Source organism: Gavia stellata, chromosome 4 (genome assembly GCF_030936135.1).
Source record: "Gavia stellata isolate bGavSte3 chromosome 4, bGavSte3.hap2, whole genome shotgun sequence".
Classification (NCBI taxonomy): Eukaryota; Metazoa; Chordata; class Aves; order Gaviiformes; family Gaviidae; genus Gavia; species Gavia stellata.
Window position 1 is genome coordinate 11489912 of NC_082597.1, and position 18945 is coordinate 11508856.

Sequence of the window (18945 nt, forward strand, 5' to 3'; positions counted from 1 at the left end):
CAAACCAATTCTTTATGGAAATGTTTAGTTTACTGTCTAAGATGTTTCAGTTTCATTAGAGTACTGTTCCGTTCTGTAGCCTTTTACTGTCAGTATCTGTTGTGTCAGGATTTCAGCTCAACATGAAAGCGAGCAGTAACAGAAAGTAAAAAGTTGCATAGCCAGCTGGGGACAGATAGCTTGATAGTCTTAAGTACAGAGACTCTTATTTTAACATGTGCAATATTTACTAGAAAGAGAAATGTACTCTGTAACAATTCTGTTCTTAAGAACAAAGTCTGCCATTTGAATTAGTCTGGGTAGTCTTGAAGGCACTGCCAGCTCAAGAGTTGATCTTTCCATTGTGTAGGTGCATACAAGTTCCCACTCATTGAATGTTGTACCAATATGAAGGTGATTGACGAATATAACAAGAAAAAAGTCTTTCATTGCAGGAGTGTTGCAGCAGAATTCTGAAAGGCTAAAAGTGTAAAATGATGTGCTTTCGGCATCTGTCCTCATATACAGTCACTCTGATGTGCTGATTTATAGCTCTAGGGAAGTACATAAGTAACGTTTGCATATACTCTTGCATAGTGATGCTTGTGGGTTTACTGTAGATCAAAATATTATCCTTGAAGAGAAATTTTCAGTTTGACTAACTAAAGCTACTGTCATTCTGTGATATAATCAACTATACCAGCGAGTAATATCAGTGTAGTTTTGCATCATTAAATCTTCAGTCACTAATTTTTCATTCCTGCATGAAGTTTTTGGCCATTCATATTTTGCATTAAAAAAAAATAGTTAATTGGTTGCCACATTTGATTTATTTAGTCCACCAGCTGTGCTAAAAGCATAAAATAAAATAAAAAATCCCCAAAGTTAAAAACAATTCATAAAGACTATCCTTACCAGTAGGCAAATTAACCACATTCCATTGTTATATTGCCAGTTATCTGCATGTCCAACAGATACTGCCTTCTGGTCGCAGGCCATTGAGCTATAGGATGTGTTTATGCAGAAATTATTCATAGAGTTATGTAGTATTATTTCAGAAGAACAGACAGCTCTGTAGATTCTGATTCATTTGTTTGACATGGAAATGTTTTTTCCTATCCTTTACAGTTTCTATGATCAATTCTAGAGATTTGAAGACAGGAGTACTCTTTCTAGTATATTTTATGCTTCTTTTTGAGGCTGTGCATGCAACCTTAATACTCTTCACTACTTCTCTTTTTTCTAAGTAAATGCATAAAGTAGCATAATATGAACACTGGGGGGAAAAAAAAAATAAAATAAAAAAACCCTACTTATCATACCCTGTAAAAAATTACAGAGTTTTCTCCTGAGCTTTGAACATGATATAAAAAAACTTCTTACTCAGCTTTACTAATTATAATTTGCACAAGACAAATTAAGTTAAACGTGGTTAAAATCGGCACGTAATTGGATATTGTCACGGTGAGGAAAGGAACACGAGACAACGTGCCACTGCAAAGGTCATGTCATTAAGTGCAGCAAGCAATGGATGGGCTGTGGCAATGCAATCTTTGCACACACACTCCCTGTGCACAAAGTTAGCTGAGACCTGCCCCGGTCATGGTGCTGGTGAGTCGGCAGAGCCCCGCTTGGGGTACATGGGACATGAGCTCTGGCCAGTCTCAGTTCTGGGCTCTGGGCAGTGGCTTGGCACCAATGTGGGCTGGTTCCACCTTGACACTTGGCTTTCCTGGCAGGTCAAACATCCATGTGTCAACCTTTCCTACAGTCTCTGTTACTGGGGGTTTTATAGACACGTGTCACAGGATGCCAATCAAATCAGTCCATGACATTATCATGTTTTTCCAGCATCTCAGGTGTTCTCTTGCCATTCACTGATGCACCGCCTGTACCAAGGCTCATTACACTCCCTCCTTGTTTGCACTGCCACGTGTGCCATATCTCACCGCTCTCACCCTTGTGCCCTTGGCCATGGCTCGTTGTACTTGGCTTTTGATCGAGGCAAGGTCACTCCGGTGAGCTGTAAGTATTCAGAAGCTATAATAGCATAATATATGATCTCCTATTTGTAACACATCTTTACTGTTAAAAGTATTTTCATATTGTGCTTGACTTAAGCCATCAAAAATACCATGATTTGGTAAAATAACTTACATCTCAACTGGAGTCCAGTGTGTATAGGATACGCATTTAAATAGGTTTTGCATTTTTAAAATACATGCTATCTTAATATATTTTTTCACAAAAATTTCAGGTTTGATTTTTTTCAGTTTTATTTTCACTATGTAAGTTTCTGAGTTTTAGCTGGACCATTTGCATTAAATGTATTTCACAAAATACATCATCAGTCAAAATGAGGAAGCAGATGTTGGTTTTGCTATATGGTATGCTCTAACGCAGAATTCAGAGTTCAGAATAATGTTCATAATAATTTTTCTAAATAGGAAAGCCCTATAGATATACTATTCACATGGCTAGGAGAAAGGAAGGAGAGGGCAAGAGCAGGTGAGAGCTGAGCAAGAGTCCATTCCATTTGCTAACTGTGACTTAATTGATCTAATATATTTGGCTGTCATTGATTAAAACATATTGAAAAGAATGATGTATTCAATGATAGGAAGTACCTCAAGTTACAGGGGTGAGATCCTTCAGTTTATGGGTGCTGACGCTGTGAAGGTGCGAAGTAGGATCCGCACTACTCACTTCTCTTGAGGCTCTTCAAAGGTCCTTATAGAAATAGGATATTCAGGTACCTAGAGAATATAAATCTTGGAAACTGAAGTACTTCCATAGTTTTAGATTCTTCCAAGTTTAGACTTCAATGAACTTTTTCATGATCTTGTTTTTTAAATCAGATGGCTAAATTCTGTCCACTGTCAGCACTGCAGTCTTTGGATCTAGCCTCAGATCAAAATCCCTCAGAACTGATGTCAGGGCCTTGGAAGTGCATTTTTCATATAGTGTATTTTTATCTGGAATCTGTATCGGTATATTACTCTTGTCTGATACATGATCTGTTTATATGAGGGTTGTATGTTTTAGTCCCCCTGTCTAGCATGCAGATGATTAATAAATTACTCATTTTATTTATCACTCTGATGCATCTGTGAATGGACAAATGACCATCTCATAAAAACTGTCTATACATTTGAAGGTTTCCAGATTGATAATTTCAGTAAAGGAATAACCTGTAAATAAATGCTGAATAAATTGATCTTTCTCAACTTTTAAAAGAAAGTGTATTCTATGACAAAGGGTATGCAGCACCTTTAATCTTCCTTTATGTTATTTCCTGTAATCTTCACCTTCATCTTTTCATTCCAATTATTGGTCTCAGTAGAATCTTGAGAAAAGCCCTCTACACAAACCCGATGAAAAAGGCTTATCATAAATTATAATGCAGACCTGGAAGTTTTTAATTAGTATATGAAGTTTAATATTCTGAGAAAGTTGTTCTTTCATCAAATTATATTTTGAGGAAAAAAATTTACCCAAGTGACTCATTTGCCCATATTATGGGTAATATGGGGAAATACTTCTAGTCTGGGATGTTATTGAACTGTTTGATATTTTTCATTTTCAATTAAAAATAGTTTGATTTTTAAAATATCTTATTTCTAAGTCCTGTTTCAAGATCCTGTTTTAAATGCACTTTCTAACCCATTTATTACAGCCCATGTTCAGACACAGTAACTGCAGCTAATTTACTATATTGCCTGACTTCGTGTTCACTTCAAAGACAGGAGGTGAATCGGTATTTCTACTCAAGGATACTGAAGGGAAAAAAAAGTTATTAGCTGGCAATCCCCTTATTTTACCTGTGCCATTTCACTTATGTAAAATTACAAAGCTATAACAAAAGAGGTTGTAGTAGTTGGCTTTCTTTCCTTTTTTCCCTATTTATAGGCTTTTATTCCCTAAAGTTATTCTCTTTAGAAATAGACGTCATTTTTTATTTGTGGTAGGCCATATTTAGTTTTCTTTTCTGAAGAGTGTAATTCTGCCTTAAACTGCATGTCAGACTATATAAGGGATTAAACTAAAAGTACCTGGCTTATTTGTCATAGGATTTATTAGGTTGGGATGAAATCTTAATTACCCTAAAGGTATTAGAATGAACTTTTTTTAATGCACATCTTTATCCAAGAGGATACAAGAAAATGTTTTTTGAAATTAAAGCAGATGGATTTTACCAACACTTAATGAAATTTTTTTTTTAGCATTTATAGGCTGTTACACTAATTTAATCTGGTATGTCTATGAAATATGAAATAAACCAGCATTATTAGTACTTTTACTGCTGCATGCTGAGCAACAGGAGTCCCAGTTCATGCACTAGTATTAGTGTAGGATTAATATGATTTTAAAATGTTCTCCGAATTTCTACCTGTAATTCTAAGAACTTATTTTTAAACTGAACAGTCCAAATCAGACATATATCTGTTATATGGTTTGGTTTTTCTCAGTTTTTGATTTCTTGCTCTATCTCATTACCTGCAGAGCAAAAGAATCCTTGTAGGTATCACTACTAGCAGGTTAACTGCAATATAAAGGAGCTTTTATATGTTGCCTTTTTAGCAGATTTTGTATAAAATACTTAGAAGTCATGGGAAGTATGTTGTTTTAAAACAAAATTCAAATAATCATATTTGGGCTAAATTTCAGATTTTAAAACATCCACTAATAATTATGCAGTAATACATATTTGCAATATAATCTACTACACTAATTTTAGGTTTGCCTCCAGTGGTTCATTGAAGAAAATGTTTGAAGTATGGAGACCTTCAACAAAAACTCTTCTGTTTTCTTTTCTGAGGGAGTTCATTATCTTCTAGCATCTTTGTAGCAAATAAAATCATGGAAGAGAGTGTTATGTTTTGCTTTCACATTCTGTCTACAATTGCTTTGAAACTGCTGCTTTTAGGAAAAAAGGGTAATTGCGATGTCTGTCTAAATTAACATATTACATTAATCTCCTACTATATGAAAAGCTGCAGAAAACTGGTTTCTCCCCTTCCCCCTATTTTTTTTTTTTTTTAAATTACTTATTTACAGGTAGTTCATTATAGTGTCTCACAAAGTTCTAGGATTCATTTTGGGCCTTCAATGTTCCCTGCATGCCTTACACCATTTTGGGCTACATCACAGCATCTAGGTTACGTAGAGTCTCCAGGAAGCCTCCCGTAGAGACCTGAGGGCATAAGTAATCTTAATCACAGCTTCAGTGAAAGCAACATTTCTGAATAGATAATATTGGATGTTTGTTGAAAATCTTAAGATTTCCGGTATTTATTTTTTTTCTTTCCTGATTGAAATGCAGATACTTCAAAAATCACACATACAATGTTTCCACTGAAACAGAGGTTTGACCAGTAGGATGGGGTTCATATTTCATAGACAGTTCTTGGAATTCTAGCATAGGATTTACAGAGCAGATTTTCCTACAGAAGCCATTACGTGGCAGTGATGACAAGGAACTTTCATCTTTGGCACTTGGTAAAGGAGGATGTATAGCTTTTACCAACAGAATAGCTATATTATCATGATTTACTATATGCAATTATCTGTAAAGTTAGATATGTCTTGTTGCAATGTAATCCCTTTGTGTCATTCTTGAAAGAATTTGATTGAAAAAAAGTATTATTTCCTGTGATGACAAACCAACTTCAGCTCTGTTCACATAATCCTGAGTTGAGATTAGGCATTTAACTAGTCGATTTAACTGTCAGTAAACTTGCTCCGTAGAGAATCAAAATGCGAACGTAAGTTAGTGTGGGCATGAATTCAAATTTCATCTGCAGATGTTCTGAAACAGTATGTTTTTCCCATGCTTTTCTTCTGTTTGATGAATCTGTGTGTTTCTTTAAATCTCTAGATATAGAGATCATAGAGACCAGAAACTTTGGATTCTGTGTGGTGAAATTTAGGAAGTCATTAATACTACCCAGTATGTAGTGTTTCCCATTGGAATTGTTTTATACCCAAAGCTGGGAAACAAAGTACTATTGAAATGAAAAGCAATATAAAGACAATGGAACAATCTAACTTTAGCAGTTAATAATATCAATGAAAGTGTGGAAGAAAAAAAGATTATTAGGATAAAACAGAAGAAAATAGTAAGAGTCACAAATAAAACATTTATGACCTGGTCCTTAATGTAATTTTTATATGCCTTGCATATCCTTGTCAGATACTGAAACTCTTTGCTTTGAAAGGGGAATTAACAACAGTGAAAACTACCCTTCACCTTTCCAACTGCATAAATTTCGTAAACTTGCATACTGATACTATGCTAAAGTTTCTAATTTATGCATATGGTCTCCTAAAGTCATTGTTCCATAAATTCAGCTTCAGGACTGTCTTACTAAATCTCTTCATTCATGAACAGAAGTAACAGTGAGTATTTACCCCTCTCTCTCAAAACATTACTGGATAAAGAACAAAAATAGGGTATTTACATTGTATCTTAGGCTTACTGAATAAGTGTTCAGTATTACCTGGTGACAGAAGTGTGTAATAGTGGGAAGATTCAAATTCTTTGTGTCAAGAAGTTAATAAATAACTAAACTACTCACTTGAGAACCAGCAACAAAGCAATTTGTTCTTGTCAGCTAGAAGTGGTTAAATTATGAAAAATTGTCCTCTGAAGATCTAACTGATCCATGAATCTGTGTGTCTCATATTTTCTATATTAAGAGTAGTGAGATGTGACCAATGTCAGTGTTAGTTTATGCATTATATAGGTAATATCTCCAAGCAGGGTAATGAACTACAAGATATGAATAACCTAACGAAATGTCTAATTCATTTGGGGGGGGGGGAAGGGTTATTTTAATTAACTTGTAAATGCATCATGTTTCTGAAATATAATTCTTTAATAGGTGATTTAAAAAATACTGTTTAGTCCAGTAGAATAGAAAGTAATGCTGTGCCAGTTTTGATCAATTTAAACAAATAAATAAAAAATGTAAAAGGCGTGAAAATATAATTGTGATGATAAAGAATCATTGTGTTTAAGTAGATAAACAGAACTGTATGTATAGAAGACTGTTTCAAAACCTATGCATTAAGATGGTATACTGTTAGGGTAAACTTCAGCAATGGGAAGGGGGTGGGGGAGTCAACTGATCTCTAGATGAAAATCAGTACAAGAGAAGGCGTAATAGAATTGTGTTTTATGAAAATGTTCCTTTTGAAGTGAAACCAGTAAACGAAAAGGATATATACATAATATCCAGATAAGTATGTCTGTATTGCTTTTCCTGGTCTCATTTTTCCTGAACAAAAGCTTCCAGGGAAGAGATCGCAGGGGAACTGCTCTAACATAGCGTAGCGTAACGTAACGTAACGTGACATAAGGAGGTGTGGTGAAAGAAGTATTCTTTTCCCCTGTATTCTGAAGTGAAGCAACATTTTTTTTTTTTAAATTAAACAGATCATCTTGTGATGAAAACATTTGTGCTAACATTTCCAGCTAGCACCACTCAGAGTTGGATCCTTTGCAGTTTTAAGTGTTGCCTGCTAAAGAATCACATGGCTTTTTGAACAGATCAAATTATTTACAGAATAGTTATTTTGTACACAACCATATATAAAGAAAAGAGGATCCAAAGAAAATTGAATCTTTTGCTTTTTCCAACTTGAAGGCTTCCACAAGCATTACATGGTCTTTTCTTTACAGCAATCAAGTGAATAAGCAATTAGCTTTCATCTTTTAATGATGAAAGGAATTTTCTCCCATGTCTGTAACACACTTAGGTCTGGCTTAGTTACCCAGATACTGCTACAAAACCAACTGACCTGCGGATAGAATAGTGTCTTGATGGAAAATTGTAAGAGTGCGTTTTAAGGAAAAAGGAAAGAAGATGAGTTCATGTTAATAGTATTTACCTCACAATAGCATTTAGCTCATCTATAATATATTTCATGTTTGGATCTCAAAAAGGTCACAAAGAAGAATGACCGATGTCATTATTTATGAAGTGATGAAAACGATGGTTTGTAAAGATGGACTGCATTACTTTGTAGCACATGTCATCGTACTTTTTTAGTGCAAGTAATAATTGTCGTTGGCTTACCCACTTGAAAAATTATTACTGAAATCATTATTTCCTGTTGGTATTTATAAAAGAAAAAACATTTTTTGTGGTCAGCTTTTTATTTAGATACATAAATCCAAAGGTATTACCATAACCAGAACTGAAAATATAAATTAAGGCTATTTTTGGAGGTTAACAGCAGTCACCTATTTTTAACAAGCTGCTGGACATGAAGAAATGTAACTTCTTTATTTATTCAAAATCTGTAATGGGACTTAAAAAATGCTATGTACCTATACATGTCCATTTCCTACAGAAATGCACATAACAATTGCTTACTTTCATTCAAAAAAGTACAGGGCACATTACAACAATTCAGTTTAGTGGAAAGCTACTACAATGAACCTAAATCTTTATGGCTTTTAAATGGTTCACAGAATCTCAGAAATATTTCAAGAGAAAACAAAACTGTATTCCTTAGAAAATACCCCAATTTTCAAACTGCTGTGGATGTTATGCTGAATGAAGCTTCTGACTGATTTTGTAATGGAAACTAGTAATCTTCTCCTTCATTGCTTTGCTTGAATTACATGGTACAGCATTTCCACAGAGTTGCCAGGATCCACTCTACCCTACAACAGCCAGACTCTCCTGTGATGTATTTTCCCAGATTTTATTTTCACCATGGGAGGTGAATAAAACAATAAATGTGTGTGCAACAAATACTTAACCCACTTAGCAATGCTCATGTGTCGTTGTATCTATTGCCTGCTAGATGTCATGGTGCATAAATCACCTAATTGCATAGTGGAAGAGTCATATGTCTTTAAAAGAAACAGTTTACTCTTCTGAGTTCTGGATTTTGTCCAATGTTACCTGTACTTTTCTAGCTGGCTTTTTGAGTGACTTATGAGGCTTACCAGGGAAGAAGCATTAAATGAATGAAGTTAAACATGAGCACGGGAAATACTACATGCAACTCAGAGCAAGCAAAGGTGTGATTCTGTCGTATTTCAAAGACAATACATAAAGAAATGTGGGTTTATTTTAAAATGTATTTTAGTACAGATTATTGCTAGTAAATTTTATTCTCTACTTTCAAACTAACAATTACTTTTCTTTCTCTTACAGAATAATGATATAATCTATTACAATGCAAAAGATGATCAGAATGATGTAAGTAATATGTTTCTTTTTGTTTCATTTCCTGGAATCTCAGAAAATTAAGGTTTTGAAAATATTAATGAAACTCTAAGGGTAGCATTTAAATATTTTGCAGAAGCAATAAACCAAGAAACTTAGAAATGTCTTCAGAAGTTTCCTCAAGAGCCAGATAATATTTTGTGTTCTAATTCTCAAAGTCTGTCTTCCCTCATACAGTCTGAGTTACCAATCAGGCAGGGAATGTGCTGGGAGACCCTGACAGCAGTATCATTCACTTTTTGAAATGTAATAAAATCATAATTATAGGACTGGAGAATCAAAATGATAAATGTAAATAATTTACTTTACTCTGAAGGAACCATTTTCTGGCCCTATTTTCCAAGCTCACATTATCTTGTTCTGTATTTTTTGTAAGAAATTTTTTACATGAGGGGAAAGCAGATGTAAAATGTTACTGAATAACTACTTTCATGCACTTTGTGATCACTCACGTAAGTGTAATAAGCTTTGGGGAAATTGAAAATCCGTTCACAAGTTTTAGACAAAATGTATGATATTTCAATTGCTGGTTCTACTAAAACTCTTACTTTAAGTGGTTTGAAGTTTCCTATCTGGCTTTAACTATTAAAAATCGTAATGTCTTCTGGGGATAAGACAAGTTATCCTCACCTTCACTCAAGAAGCTTGTCTTCATTAAAGATTTAATTCATAAACCATAGAAAAGTTATTGTAAATGTATTAATCAGAATTGCCAGCATGCTTCATTTGCACTTTTTAATCAAGTATTCTTTAGAGATTGATGGCATCGCTATTGTAATTGATGCTTCTGCTGTAAGGCAATTAAAGAAGGTACATAGATCATGTCAAGCAGAACTATTTGATATGCTTATATAGAGTTACGAGTACTGGAATTCAGATGCAACAAAGTCTACTGTCCTGAGTTTTAAAATTTGCATGCTTTAAGTAAAATTCATTAAAAGTAACCTCAATTTGGAAGATACTGGTCTCTTCTGATTAAATTCACTGGGAGTGCAGGTGCTAATCACTTCTGGAAACAGAATTACAAAGCTTAAACATTGGATTTTGAATCTAAATGTACAATACAGTGATGGTAGATTATGGTTTGAAGTAAAAGACCCTGCTGTATGTTATGATTAAATAGTATTGGGAAAGGTCTTGAGGTGACTACTTCTACAACGTCAATCCAAATCTGTTAGGCAAGGCAGGAAAGGAAATACTGTTCCAGAGTTTACTCTCACTTTCTTTGACTTTCCTCAGGAATATTTTTTCCCCAGAAAAAAAACCATAACACGCCCCCCCCCCCCCAAAAAAAAAAATTTCCACCAGGTGCCCCATTTGTATTTCTGTTTCAGTTTTATTTCTTTTTATGTCTTTTTGAACTATTGGAATGAAGTTTATAATAACCTTTATTGTCAAGTTAAGAACAGCTCCTTGTGAGTCAGGGCCAATCTGTCAAGAAACAAATAACAGTCTAACGTGGTGTCAGCAACACAGAGTGCAATACCAAAACCCAACACCAGCTTAAGTTATTATTTTCAAGTGCTTTGAATCACAATGAGAAATGTTAAGTCCTAGGAATTTCAACTTAGTGGGCTGAAATGTTTTGCAGATCTGTGCTATGTGGGCTGTGTAAAATAGAAAAATGCAGTGTTGAGACTGTGGTTCTGTTTGAATTGCCAGAATGTTCATAGGGCTATATGTGTTGAAATAAGTATTTTTCTTTCCTTCATAACAGTCCTTCAATCAAAAAGTTAAAGAGGAAAAATGGAAAAAAAGGAATTTTTTGTTTTCTTTTGCTTTTAATCTCTTTTTTTAATTCTAAGTTTAGAAAACAATATGAAGGGAAAAGATACCAAGAAAGTACAGCATTTACAAGCTGTGGTTGTTGGAGAGTATGTGCTTTCTGTCAGTCACTTAAGCTTTTTCAGCTAGCTGATCAGAACAAATGTTTTGACTTAAGGAGATACCATTAAAAAGTTCCCCATGAGTTCTAATTACAGCATGACATGAGAGGCCAGTCTTAGATACCTCATCTCATATCTTGTTGGTTCAGTGTATCTGCTAAAGGGCTGGATTTGTTCATCCTAGAGAACTGTACTTGAATTCAGTTTCTTCTCATCCAAAGGAGAGCAATGAAGCTGGTGAAGGGTCTAGAGCACAATTCTTATGAGGAGCGGCTGAGGGAACTGGGGTTGTTTAGCCTGGAGAAGAGGAGGCTGAGGAGAGACCTCATCGCTCACTACAGTTACCTGAAAGGGCGTTGTAGCGAGGTGGGTGCTGGTCTCTTTTCCCAAGTGACAGGACAAGAGGAGACAGCCTCAAATTGTGACACGGGAGGTTCAGGCTGGATATTAGGAAAAATTTCTTCACTGAGAGGGTTATAAAGCTTTGGAACAGGCTGCCCAGGTGTGGTGGTTTAACCCCAGCCGGCAACTAAGCACCACACAGCTTCACTCACTCCCCCCAGGTGGGATGGGGGAGAGAATCGGAAGAGTAAAAGTGAGAAAACTCATGGGTTGAGATAAAGACAGTTTAATAGATAAAGCAAAAGCTGCACAGGCAAGCAAAGCAAAACATGGAATTCATTCGCTACTTCCCATCGGCAGGCAGGAGTTCAGCCATCTCCAGGAAAGCAGGGCTCCATCATGCATAACGGTTACTTGGGAAGACAAATGCCATCACCCCTAATGTCCCCCCACTTCCTTCTTCTTCCCCCTAGTTTATATACTGAGCATGACATCATGTGGTATGGGATATCCCTTTGGTCAGTTGGGGTCAGCTGTCCCGGCTGTGTGTTCTCCCAACTCCTCGTGCACCCCCAGCCTACTCGCTGGTGGGGGGGGGTGAGAGGCAGAAAAGGCCTTGACTCTGTGTGAGCACTGCTCAGCAGTAACTAAAACATCCCTCTATTATCAACACTGTTTCCAGCTCAAATCCAAAACACAGCCCCACACTACCTACTATGAAGAAAATTAACTCTATCCCAGCCAAAACCAGCACACCAGGGAATTGGTTGAGTCACCATCCCTGGAGGTATTTAAAGGATGTGGGGTGAGAGGCAGAAAAGGCCTTGACTCTGTGTGAGCACTGCTCAGCAGTAACTAAAACATCCCTCTATTATCAACACTGTTTCCAGCTCAAATCCAAAACACAGCCCCACACTACCTACTATGAAGAAAATTAACTCTATCCTAGCCAAAACCAGCACACCAGGGAATTGGTTGAGTCACCATCCCTGGAGGTATTTAAAGGACATCTAGACATGGCACTTAGGGACATGGTTTAGTGGTGGACTTGGCAGTGCTAGGTTAACAGTTGGACTTGATGATCTTAAGGGTCTTTTCCAACTAAATGATTCTATGATTCCTGCTCTTTAGAAAAGGTGAATATTTCATAATGATGCTAAACATTATCCTCCTTCAGCTGCAATATCAGTATTAATTCTTAATAAACAAAATACGACTTATTTATATTATAGAAAAGGAACAATATTTTAGAGATGTAATTTATACATGCAGATTTGGTTCCTTTTAAAAGGCCCAGTATTTCAGGAACCACTAAAATGCATCTCCTAAAATATTCTCTTCCATATGTCTTGAGTTTTTCACTATTAAAATTCTTATGCAAATATTTCTTAAAAAATTTAAAGTGTAGGAATTCTTTTCCTTCATCAGTAAAGTTGAGGCTGATTAGATAAATGCAGATTAGAAATCCAAGAAAAATTTGTATTCTAATTGTAGCACTTTGTTGGGAATTGAAGGTTCTGGGTATGTTCACTGATGATTTGCATCTCATTAGGGTGGTAAAAATGAGTTAAATACTTTTTGGTAAAACACTTTGGCAGTATGAAAATAGGTGTATTTGTACCTGCGCTGTCATTGAGATCAATAATCTAACTTAAAAGAAGAAGCAATAAGAATGAGATGGTCAGTGATCTGTTACTGATTTTTTGTTGAGAAAACCTGCATCCAAGTCTAAACTACTGTGCAAACATCAGACTCTTCTCCCCCATTACTGCGTGAACAACTGGTGGAGTTCTGCTTCCAGGTCCTTTGTCAGTATTTGTGAAATGGATGAGACAACTTAGGTGGCATCTTCTTTTAGAGGGAGAGAGTTTTTAATAGAATTATCTCTGAAGCATTGGCTAGTAAAACTGTATTTGCCATCCCTTCTTTGCTTTCTCTAACAAGGTCTAACTTTTTGCTCTTCCATGCTGTGAGCCTTCATTTAATCACAGGACATGATATTATGTTTTTCTTTTCATACAAGTAGGAATAATTAGTAGCAGTAATTTATTTATCAAAATGAGGTATTTAAGCTAGTCACTGTGGATACCTCTAGAGAGCTGTTCAGTTTATTCTGAGATAGGTGTCTAAGATCAGCAGAATCACTTCTAGATGTGCGTTTCTCTCTGTTGAGCAGGTTCCTATAATGGACCCTTTTAGATATTAACTTCTATAATATGAAGAATTAGAAGAAATTAATCTCACACATCCTGCCTGCCAGTGTTTACTTGTCTCCAATCATCCTTTTAAATTTATGGCTTTATCAGAAGAATAATTCTCTAACTTAAATTCTGTGTATTCTCTTGTGTATGTTAATATGCTGCAGTATAGTTTTCTTTCCTTCTTCCTGTTTATGTACCACATTCAGGAGATCCTTCTCTCTCATTTTTCATCTGTTGTCTCGATGGGCCTTTTTGAATCTAATGACTGTATTTGCTTGGACTTAAAAAAAAAAAAAAGGCATGAGAAGACCAATCATTCTTTGGCCTTTGGATTTCTCAGTCTCTCAGATAAAACAATCAGTTTGTAACCTCTTAGTCCATCAATCAGTAATATACCTTTTGTACTCTTTATCCTACAACAGCAATTAGATTCTACTTGCTTATTTCCCCCACAGCACTGTAATATGTGAGCACTTCATGATAGTTAATGAGTTTTATCCTCACAACAAGGTAAGAGGTATTATATTCCCATTTTTCATATCTCATAGTAAGATAATGACCAAACTTGTAATTTAATACAGGTCTCTCAGGTTTTCATTCACTGTCCTATTCCCTAGAACCCTTTCAGTCTGATATATTGCAGCCTGTGTCGTGCACTTTAATTTGCAGTTGTCAGCTGCTTGTGTTGTATGACTCTTTGGACAAGTGCTGCAGTGCTTTTATTGGACAACTGAGTGGTACCACATTAAGATGCCCTTTCCCATAAGTTTTAATATTGCTTTGCCTGTTTTCTTTTCTTGTCCTTTGTACCCCACCCTATTTATAGTCATCTTTGCTTCACCATTCTGTTCTTTCCTCTTTTTTTGTACTGGTCTCCATTTTATTTCTAGTGATTCCACATCTTCTGCATAGATCCTTTCTAAATCTAATTTTTCTGTTTCCATATGTTCAGGTAATCCACCTCTCCACTATGCACTGAATTGCTCAACTGCTTAATTTTCATTCTTCCTTGATTCCTTCCTTAACGTTTCTCTCATCTCCTCTTGCATCTTGCTCCTTTTCTACCTTTTTTAAGTGTAATTTCATGTCGTGCTTTTATAAACCCCTTCCTGCACAAGCTACAACAGCCTAAGGAAAAGAAGATTGAAATTTTTCAGTGGTTTAACGGTAAGGACTAAGTATTACAAATGAACAAACAAATGTTTCTTTAATATGAAACCAGCACGCCTCACTGGAAGTTTGCAGCTCCTCTGCAGGTCTTACTCATTAGGCTTTAATTGGGAGCAGCCAGTTGCATCTCCTGGTGAGAGTTGTGTCCCTAGTTAGCACGAGTGGTTTATTAGAGATTTCCTGCATGCAGTCCCATGTTGGATTGCAGTCATGACTAACACAGCACTACTTCTTGTGCAGTTATTGATTGTGTATTAAGTGATAGTAGCACTTTTTATTTTATTTTACTGAATTAATGTGAAGGCTCTAGAATTATGGGTCCCTTTGGGGAGTAAGTACCTGCACAAAATGTGAATTCACTCTGTGACTAGGGTCAGTGTGTGGGTTCCACTAGAGGGGAGCAATCTGGAGCATGCCTATGGCTGTTTTAAATATGAAAAATGGGGTTTTATTACTTTATAAAACTTGCAGGGAGAAATCTTTTAAAACTGATAAGCTGTCTTTGCCACATGGTTTAAATAGTATAACTAGTTCAGTGATGCCTTGTTACTTTGGGATAATATGTGAAACATTAGCTCTCTCTGAGTTTAACACTGCAGCATAAAAGCAGCTATCAAGTATTTTTTTAATGATGGTGATGAAAAAAAATACATCTACATCAAGTTGAAAACTGTTGTAAAACTAAGAGAGGATGACTAAGTATGAATGTAACCATAATCTCAATAAATTCCTGGTGGGTTTTAACATAGCACAATTCTGGGCATATAAGGTAGAATGCATCAGGTGGAGAATAGAGGTATTGATTGTAATAATCTTTTGCCTGCTCTTTTGTAAGTGTTTTTTAAAACACCCGAATCTTCATTGGGAAATGTGGGTAAGCTATAACCTGTTCTCTTTCCACCCACCAAATCCATCTCCCATTTTTAAATGGAGAGCTGAGAGATGAGAAAATCTTCAAACAGGACACATCCCCCAACTTGCTTCAGAAAGTACACATCCTATGCTTTTTAGAAAACAAAATAATTTCCAGCCCCCAAACTTTCTTTCTTTTTTAAATATAAATGTATGGCCAAAGTAAATATTGGGCAGAAGTAAGCAGAGTACAGAAGGGTTATCTTATCTAAGAGGCACACTTCTTGTAGGTCTGCTTCTTCCCTAGAAGAGACACTGAGATTTAGAGGCATGCTGACAATGACATTGGAAGTTTATTGAGTCTCTGCTTATACCCTTACACAAGTCTTTTCTACTAATTTATGGTATCAAGTGTTGCAAAATTTGCTTTGATTTGCAGCTAGGATTAACTTAGTAAAAAGAAGTTTGATAATGAATTAGTCCAGGTTTACTTCAAACGAAGTCTGAAGTACTCCAGATTTGATCAAAGAAGTGCTGAGTATTTTTCTTATGCCAGCAGAACTCAGGAATTTTCTTGCTTGTGTGGTGTTCTTATTCCCTCTGCTTTCATTGTATGACAACTAATATGGTTTCATATTATAATATCACAGGTAACTATGTGAAATAGCTACAGTCACAAATATGACGTGTCATGTTTCTTTTTATCTTCTCTTTGTCGTTTAGTTCTTTGATGCTGAAACAATTGTTAAAATGAGCCATAAAGAATTTGCCCCAGTTATTCTCATTTATGATGAGTAAGTCGGCAAAGTATATTTCATACAGATTGGAAAGTGTAATTAGATAACTTGACAATAACTATGATTTGTACACTGCTGCAGTCAATAAGGTGCCAAGAAGTAGCCCTTGTATGTATAGCAGGTCTCTTTATTTTTGGTGTTGCTGTTCTTCATGTGTGTAAGTTGCAGCTATTTTTAGATTAATTTTCTTCTCCTTCTGAACCTACTAGGGTTTTTCAGCAGGACAAAGTATTGCAGATATCTGATTAAATAATATTGACATATATTTACATACCTAGATCTCATATTTTCTGTTTAATGTCACATCTCTTGATGGTATATGGTAGAATTAGGCATGTGAAAATTTCACTGGAAAATACTATTTAGTACTTTTTTTTATATGATTTTTTGTACATTCTTGGAGAATCATGATACTGAAACGGGCTAATGGCGAAATTTGTAAATAGACTGAAATATTAGTTGACTGATGTTTGATGAAGATTTTTTGAATTTGAACTCTTCGACAACTTAGACTACATCTGTGCCAAAATTATTCTGATTCTTGGCGATACGACACAGATTTTGTTGGGGGTTTTTTGTTGTTTTTTTTTCCTTAGCACTGTAACTGGTATTAGCTATACAGAGAAATGCCTTGTTCTAGCCTTTTTTTATATAGACAAGGGAGACATTTTGCCAGGGTAGTTTGCTCTCAGACTGACCTAAGCTAAAAGAGTAAAAGAACATTTGTGCTAGTATAAATTATATCTTCTGTTATGAAAGACTGTCAGAGTAGGACTGTTGATACACCTATATAGTGAACATTTTTAACACCTTAGAGAAGTTTTATTAGAACAGGAATTTCTAATCTGTAATAAATGTCATATTTTTCAACTGTATTTTCATTTTTATTAAAATATATCTTGAATATTAACCTATATTTTTTGGTACTGGCATGTAGTACTTGGAATTAATAATTAAGTGTATAATACATTTAAAATCTTATGAAATGAAGAGGGAAAAATTTTATATATTCCCATAAATAACCTAACCTATTTCCATTTTCAGAGAATACTTTCTGGTGTTGCAGTATTTGATTTCTGAGAGTATTCCAAGCCTTTGTTCTGTGCTTCTTAAATATACAACAAACTCATAGATGTTACTCTTAAGTTATATTCTAAATATCCTGGAACATACTTACTTTGGTACCTACATTGAAAAATTTCCATTTGAATTTATAGATTTGAAAATGAACTGCTCTAAAAAGGTGGATCCGTATTTTAACTTTTTTTATGTAAGAGAGTAATACTCGTTTGGGGTGTTGTATCTCTCTCACTACAGTGTACAACAAAAACAGTGTTTATGGTTAAAATATACACTTCTCACTGTAGTGAAGATGTGGAAAAATCCTTTTACAAGATATCACAAAATGTCTTATCTTTAGACTATGGGGAGGAATAGTAAGCAGGAAAACCATATTTTTATGTTCTTTGGTCTCTGGTGTTCATCCCTTTTATACAAGAGGACTTACTGTTCTTATTTCTAGTAATTTCATGGTACCTTGTCTTCCAGGTCTTTTAGGAAAATACATACTCCTTTTTTTTGTGGTGTTCTTTCCTCTTTCACATCTGGAATCCAGTGGTATCGTTTCTAACAGTGTGATTTGGATGCCATTCTTTGGAAAATGAGCATTCAAACTGATACTGAGGGCATGATTGACATTGGCTGCTCTAGTACTAGGACTTTCTGCATTGTTCACTGAGAAATGTGTGCCTTTTACCAAGTATCACTGGGAAACGTGTCAGGTCTTTCTGTTTCAAAGCATTATAGGTAAGCTTGAGTCCAACCCATAGGGAGAAAAGGCATTCCTTTGAGCTTCCTATTGAAATTATAATGATCTTTTGCCACAGGGAGCAAGGGTTCTTGCCTTTTTTTTTTTCTTTCCTTCTCTTTTTTTTTTTCTTTTAGTAGCCTGGTTAAAAAACTATGTGTCAGGTTTATATTCCTTTATTCAAATTTGTGCAAGTCTTCTCCCAGATGAATATACATTCGAGGCTGCAATGAAAAATACATGATAATGAAATATATGACTGCCCCAAAGCTATCTCCTACCTGTGAAACAGGGTTATGAAATAATAATGGCAAGAGTGATAACTGTAGTTGTCACTGTCCTAAAAAAGATGAGGATGTTCTTAATGCAGAGAATCCTACCTTGAAGGCAAATCTGCACAAAAGAGCAATGCTTGAAGTCTCCCTGTGGAGGCTAAGTTTATGCCACAGCAAAGATCAGAATTCAGCCCTAAAGCTAGTGATTCATCAGTTTCATGGAAAATTTCTTTCTTCAGGATATTTCCTGCTAATATCAAATGCATGAGTGATAGCAATTGTAGTGAATGCAGTGTAATTGTTTATTGGTAAATAAAAGCAACTCCAAAAGCTGAACTTTTAGTCAAATGTTTATAGCATTTGAAGTAGTGATTTTTAGCGAGTGCTTTAT

At 35.4% G+C, this 18945-nt stretch overlaps 1 protein-coding gene across 4 annotated transcripts in view; it reads left to right on the top strand.

Moving 5' to 3' along the window:
• Positions 1-18945, top strand: part of CACNA2D1 (calcium voltage-gated channel auxiliary subunit alpha2delta 1) — a 434233-nt gene that overhangs the window by 219886 nt on the left and 195402 nt on the right. For all 4 annotated transcript variants that reach the window (XM_059817310.1, XM_059817312.1, XM_059817311.1 and 1 more), the window contains exon 5: positions 9153-9197. In XM_059817310.1, the coding sequence (XP_059673293.1) occupies positions 9153-9197 (45 nt within the window). The remainder of the gene's footprint in view (positions 1-9152; positions 9198-18945) is intronic.